This window comes from Sycon ciliatum, chromosome 7 (assembly GCF_964019385.1).
Source record: "Sycon ciliatum chromosome 7, ocSycCili1.1, whole genome shotgun sequence".
NCBI lineage: Eukaryota > Metazoa > Porifera > Calcarea > Leucosolenida > Sycettidae > Sycon > Sycon ciliatum.
In genome coordinates, this window is record NC_088649.1 from 12,309,008 (window position 1) to 12,315,818 (window position 6,811).

Consider the following 6,811-nt stretch of genomic DNA (forward strand, 5'->3'; position numbering starts at 1 on the left):
GTGCTGAGGTGGAACAAGGGGATTGATTGAGAGCTAGCACAAATTACAACTAATGTGTCTACATGTCGTGTACAAGAGGAAAGCTTGTCAAATCCAGTACGTACTCTGACAAGGCAGTGGCTGAATGTTGTGACAATCCACATCCAGGAACGGCACATTGACTGATTGATGATAATGTACCAGCAGCAACTACTTGTATTGCTAGTAACGGGGCCTGAACACAATCAATACACACCGACACCAACACCAACACACACATGATCAAAAAGGATATCACGCGCATCAATAATTAAATGTGTATGTGTGTGAGAGAGAGAGAGAGCGCACGCGTGTGTGTGTGCATGTATGTTCGGATGCCAGGGATCCTTGGATGGGCTGATCCGTCTCCACAGCATCCGACCAACGGTCACCATCAGTACATACTTAAAGTGTTAACTCACATTTACATTGTAGACATAATTATATACGCTATCGATAGCATCAAGCCAACAGCCAATGGCCCTCTTGAATGGTGTGAGCCGCCCGTATGAAGTACACCAGATGGAAAGATCCAGGAAACATCACTTGATCACCCCCACTGCCATCATAGCTGTTGACAAGAGTCACACTGTAGCTCAGTTGGCTACAGGATTGGTCGCGACTTGTGAATAACACGATCCCCTGATTTGAGTCCCAGTGGTATGACTGATGATTTTTTAGTTCTTATCTGGCTTGCAAGAGTTGAGAAAGGAGCAATAAGCCAATGGCCTAATCTCTCTTCTTAGAAATTGTCTCTGAAATCTATATAATATTATACTAAGGTTGAACTTGAAACTATGTTACAACCATGCCTAGTTCCAATGAAACACAAAAAGTGACGAATAGAACAAAGCAGACAAGAGACCAAATATCTGCCCAGCGAAACACTAACCTGCCCTTTAGATACCAGACGAACGAGATGTCTCCTGAGCCGATATGCGGCATGGCATACGGCTGTGTCATCGGTCAACATCCAGTCTTGACAAGCTGCTGTCACGGTTGTTGAGGCGGCATGCATACCACTAGGTGTAGCACTGGGGAGCACGTCGGGCGTACTAGCGCGAGAAAGCAACACAAGACGACTGACAGACTTTGCAAATGCTGGCTGAGGCAGTGCGGTCACGCCAGTGTTCTGCATTGCACATGACTCAGCGGACGTGTTTGTAAACTGATTCGGCGAGGCAGCAGCAGCAGCACCACCACCACCGCCATCACCACCACCGCCATCAGTGATGGATACACTTTGCAACTGTGACGTCGAGACAGCTGATTGTTGCCATGGTGAGCATAGACTGCGTGGCTCCACAGCTGGTGATGAACATTGCGTCTAAACACATGCCACGCGGTATCAAAAGAACACCAAAGTCCAAAATCATTATGTTCCATGTATTATCACGTGTTACAAGTATTACTTCAGTCTTCTGCATTGGGGTAAGGGCTATGGCAGTATGGGCTATGCCATGTTTACACGTAGAGAGTGCACACAAGCACCAGCTTCACCCCACAAGGCATCATTCCTGTACTACACACTTCTAAATACTCATTCAACATCTGGCAATGCAGGTGCACTGTTGAGCTCTGATGGAGGTAAACAGCTGCCTCTATGGTCTATGAATATCAAATTCTAATCAGGATTGTCCTCGTTACACTTGTGATGTGCTAGTGGTGTGAGTTGGCCAAGAGAGCTCAGTGTACAGATTCAGAAGAAGATACGCATACACATACAAACCCATGTACACACCCACATACATTTGTTGCACATACACAATGTGGTGCACACACAGACACACACATACACGCAAAATAAATGCGGGATCATTTTGGACATACTTTGTTGATGAGTAGCCGATGGCTGAATGGACTCTGAACAAATCCTTTATTGCCGTCGCCACCAGCAACACCACTTCCAACTATACTGTAACCCTGAAACGAAAACACCACCACCACCAGTAAGCAGACACCAGACACACTGAATATATGGCTATCTTCTTCACAGCAATGGCAAGTATAGACTCTGGCAAAACGTGTGCTTGGTGATTACCCCACGGTGTGCTGAAAGCCAGTGCACAGTCTTTATACAAAAAGTCTTCAACACAGCGTCCAATATACTTGCGTTGCAGCATGGACTGGGAGCTGTTGATACATGCCTTTAGAAATACAGTTGTGTCTCTGCTTGTTGCAAGGGTCAGAGAGCACATCAACCGTGTGAACAACAACGGCGACGACAACAACAACAACAACAGCAGCAGCAACAACAACAACAGCAGCAGCAACAACAACAACAACAACAACATCTCTTATTGACCACTGGCCATCGTGAGAATAAAAAAGTTAACAACACCAACGCCGACGCCGACAACAACAACAACAGACACACCTTGTCTGGGAACGTTGCCACAGGTTGTACACGTACACCATGCGGCGTGACAGTTACAGGTGGCTGTGCTGGCGAACTTCGTGGACGATCGGGCGTAATTAGTGATGATGATGCCGATACTGATGTCTTGGATAAAGTGATCTGAGGTAGGAGCAGTGGCTCAGTGCGTAACGCAGGTGCTGCTGGGCTGCTTTCCCTGGATGAGTGCTTCACTGTGGATGTAGTCACGGCAGTTGAACTTGTCGATGATGTCATAGTTGAATTCTCACAGTGTGCAGATGCCAGCAGATAGCAGGCGTCCATGCTCTGCTGTAGTAAGTGATCCAAAGTGCACAGGATCTCCACTGCCTGCCGGAGCTGCTGCTGCTGTTTCTGCTGCTTCTGCTGCGCCGCTGCCTGAGTACTGGTGTTGGCGGACTCTAAGCCACTCAGAGATGCGCCAGTCGCATGTTGAGTGTAGCTTGGTGTCTGGATCGACGAGTGCTGCTGCTGCTGAGGTGGTTGTGGCGATGGAGCCATTGGCAGCAGTTCAGGAGTGGTGTCAGGATTGAAAGACGTTGCAAACTCGTCGCAGAAATCTGCCACCAGAGACTCCAGACGTGTGATCCACATGCCAATGGCTTGGTGTGTCTCGGACGGCCTCTGGATAACGGACAAGGAGCATTCAAACATGTCCGGTGTACTTGTTCTGTTTGGTGTACTACGACGCGATGATGACCGCAATAATCTCTGAACAAGTCGAGAACTGCTGGACGATATGCAGAAAGCCGAGTGCCGGCCATGCTCTGTCATTGACAACGCAAGAGCAGAAGCGGCCGCTTCTTTCATGTGTTCATCCTCAAGATGACGATGGCGGTTGGACACTGTAGGCTCAGTGGATGAGATTGCAGCTGTTGTCGGCAACGGTGGCTGTCTCGGCATGATCTGCAATGTGTCGAGAACGTTTATAGAGGTGATGCCCACACTTTGGCACACTGTCAGCATTTCATCCGATAACATGGGCTCTTGTAGCAAACAGTCAACCAGTCTATTGCAAGCGACTCTAGGTGAGTGAAGTGAGTCAGAAGAGGCATTGGCAGCACCAGCTGACCCACTCAGTGATGGTAAGACAAGATTACGTCTCAATGTGAGCCTCTCACTCTCCATATTGACTGCACTCATCACACCAGTGGCGCTAACTGATCTTGGAGTTGGGCTTGTGCTTCCGGAACGACCTTCCCGAAGCAGAGCGTTATCCTCTGAGGATGCACGCTTCACGTAGGTACGCTTTGCCGGCAATTCTAGGGAGATGCCATCGCTGTAATCCTCGCTGACAGCGATGTGAGGTCGCTTCAGAACACCACCACCATCACCATCATCGGTACTGGCAGTAGCAGCATTGGGACCGCTTACAGTGTTGTTCCCACTGCTGTTTGCACTGCCCGTGGCAAGTGTAGGCTTTTGTTGTGACAGAAATGATGTAATAGTCGGGAAATCAGACATGCCCGTCTTCATGGCAGCAACTGCTGCCGCCGGGGCATATGACACATGTTGTTGTTGTTGCTGCTGCTGCGGTTGTTGTTGCTGCTGCTGCTGCTGCTGCTGCGGTTGTTGTTGTTGCTGCTGCTGCTGTTTTTTCTTCATAAGGTTTTGGTTCTCTTTTCGGAGTTCTTCTAGATCCTGGTCTTTGAACTGCAGTTGAGTGGTTAGTTTCTCAATTTTCTCTAGCAGCTCTTTCTCTCCTTGCGCAATTCTAGACTTGGCTGTCTCCTCCTTACAATGCATTTGCTCTTGTAGCGCTGATATTCGACGTTCATAGCTTGCCTGTCGATCTCGTAGTACTTGATTTTCACCTTTGAGCTTAGAAACAGAACCATGTGCACCACTGTTGCTACTACTGTCTGTCACTGCATGACTAGTATTGTAGTGTGCTTGGCGGTTGGCAGCAGCAGCAGCTGCAGCAGTCACTCTGCTATTCGGGTGCTGCTGCTGTTGCTGTCGGTGTTCAGATCCAGTCCTGCTCGATCTTGCTTTTACTGGTGAAGTGTCACCGAGGCAAATACTCTGTTCGATTTCAGCAATCTTTGCAAGTGCATCCTCATCCCAGTCTTCCTCCATATTGACATCACCATCATCTGGTTGTTCTTTCTGTGCCTGAGGATTTTGCTGGGGGTGTTCAGAAACTCGCATTCCGCTATACTGAGCATCTGCCATGTTTACAGCAGCCAATAAGTCCTCTTCACACTCCTCCAGACCATCTAGATCAGCTATTACAGTGACAGCTGGAGCTACAGGCTTGGCAGGCCTGGCAGGTCTGGCAGTGCTGGTGAATGCAGGTTTGAAATCCTGACTGAATAGAGTTTCGTCCATAGCGTTCAGCACATCAGCGATCCGGCCACTGGTCTATTCACGTATGCAACGTGCTCTCAATGAGTCAATTATTTGAGAAAGTGTTCTTTCTCTAAATGTGCACTCGACGAATCAATTACAATGATCGTAGTAACTCCCTAAGTTTCGCCCTTGTACTAATCATCACGAATATTATTAGTGACGGCACTAGGCGCAAGGCAGAGTGGTCATCAATCATGCACGGCAGCGTACAGGCTTCCGATCTAAGGAATATCAATTGAGTAGGGAGGTTGAAGCCAATTAATTATTTGACTATGTAAAATGTGAGAAAGCAACAGGGCCATGGGATGGATACATGCATTTTTGGTGTTTATCGATATCGTGAGCGCTCGAGCCAATGCTTTCATGTCATGATTCATGCCTGCTTTGTCGTCTTTTTTTTTTGTTGCAACAAAATAATTCGCACACTCAGTTTGAGTTCACGCGCCATATTCGTCTCCATAACGATTACTACTTCTGTAGAGGCAGAAAATTTCGTCGGTCAATAATTTCGTCCAACTCCAAAGAAAAGGAGTTCGTCTGGCTGAAAATTTCGTCCATGGATCATAAGAATGTATAGAAAAGCTGGACAAATCGATATTCGTCCTACATTTAATTTAGTCCAAAAGCTCCTTGGACGAAAAAGACGAAATTAAATTCCAGACGAATATTTCTGCTTATACAGTATGTAGTATGTACTGACATGACACATCGATCGTACACAGTATAGTACATGTATGTGCTGTGAAACTAATTACTTGAAATTTGAAAAAGGGTCCAAAAAGGGCAGCAGTCCATTCAGAAAAAAATGGACTTCTAGCTTTTGGCCATAAATGGGTCAAACTTTGAGTTTTTTTAGAATTTTTTTCTGCAATCCCCTATGGAATCCTCTTCCAATTATGTTTCTGAAGTTTTTTTTGTCCAAAAAGCAAGCCATAACAAGAATAGAATTTCGGCCAGGTTTTGCCCCAACAGCACTGAATTGGGAAACACCATAAAAATCCAGGCCGTTTGACCCCGCCTGCAAACGACGTGCATTGTGCGGTTCGAACCCCAGTTCAGGTTTTTTTTTTTTTTTTTTTTTTTTTTTTTTTCATTGTAAAGTAGTTCAGGTACCCTTTTTGGACCCTTTTTTTTTTAACTTGGTAAACCGGCCTCTTGTACGGGCAGAATTAAGTAACACAATGATACAATAAAAACAAGTACCAGTAGTTACATACATGGACCATACGAGAAAAAGCAATGATGACGAGGCATAAACAAGTGTCTAGTGCTGTATGGCAGCTTCCGAGACAGCGAGTCGAGCGGATGACTCAGCCACCTCCGGGTGCGAATACAGCCGTCGTGCACCACGCAGGCAAGCCACGCCTGCACGGAGAAGGGCGGACCCTTTTTCAAATTTCAAATTTCGCAGCACTGCACTGTGTACGATGAAATCACGAAAAATCGCCAAATACGGGAGCTCGCCAGAGCCAGAGCCCATCTTTTTATGAATGGACTGAACTGGGGTTCGAACCGTACAATGCACTGTTGCAGGCAGGGTCAAACAGCCTGGATTTTGATGGGTTTTCCCAATTCAGTGCTCTTGGGGCAAAACCTGGCCGAAATCTTATTCTTCCTAGGCTATGGCTTGCTTTTTGGAGAAATAGACTTCAGAAACAGCCATAGGGGGTTGCAGAAAAAAATCTAAAAAAACTCAACGTTTGACCCATTCAATCATGGCCAAAAGCTAGAAGTCCATCTTTTTCTGAATGGACTGTAGTCGAGTACGAGTAGCTCGCAAGAACTCTGCCTACACGCTGATACTGTGTGATAGCTGATGACTGTGAGCAGGGAGTCGTAAAATACCCTGTATTTTACGACTCCCTGACTGTGAGTGTGGCTGACAGCGCCGGTACCATGGTACGGTGGTCGAAGACGTCGACAGCGCAAAAATCACGATAGCTGCATGCATGCAGTTCCCTTGATCCCTGGACTCTCGCGGTGGTCCAGTGTGGACAGGTCGCTGCCGCAGCAATGAGAGCTGAGACAGGGAGCTGAGAGAGACGG

The 6,811-nt window shown here is 47.1% G+C and overlaps 1 protein-coding gene across 1 annotated transcript in view; it reads right to left on the reverse strand.

Annotated features, from left to right (window-relative positions):
• Positions 1-5,067, reverse strand: part of LOC135821006 (PDZ and LIM domain protein Zasp-like) — a 13,605-nt gene extending 8,538 nt beyond the window's left edge. Inside the window, exons 1-4 of the mRNA XM_065334060.1 lie at positions 2,396-5,067; positions 1,849-1,941; positions 911-1,345; positions 105-214 (exon numbers count right to left, since the gene is read on the reverse strand). Coding sequence (XP_065190132.1) covers positions 105-214; positions 911-1,345; positions 1,849-1,941; positions 2,396-4,744 — 2,987 coding nt within the window. The 5' untranslated portion in view covers positions 4,745-5,067. The remainder of the gene's footprint in view (positions 1-104; positions 215-910; positions 1,346-1,848; positions 1,942-2,395) is intronic.
• Between the last annotated feature and the right edge of the window lie 1,744 nt (positions 5,068-6,811).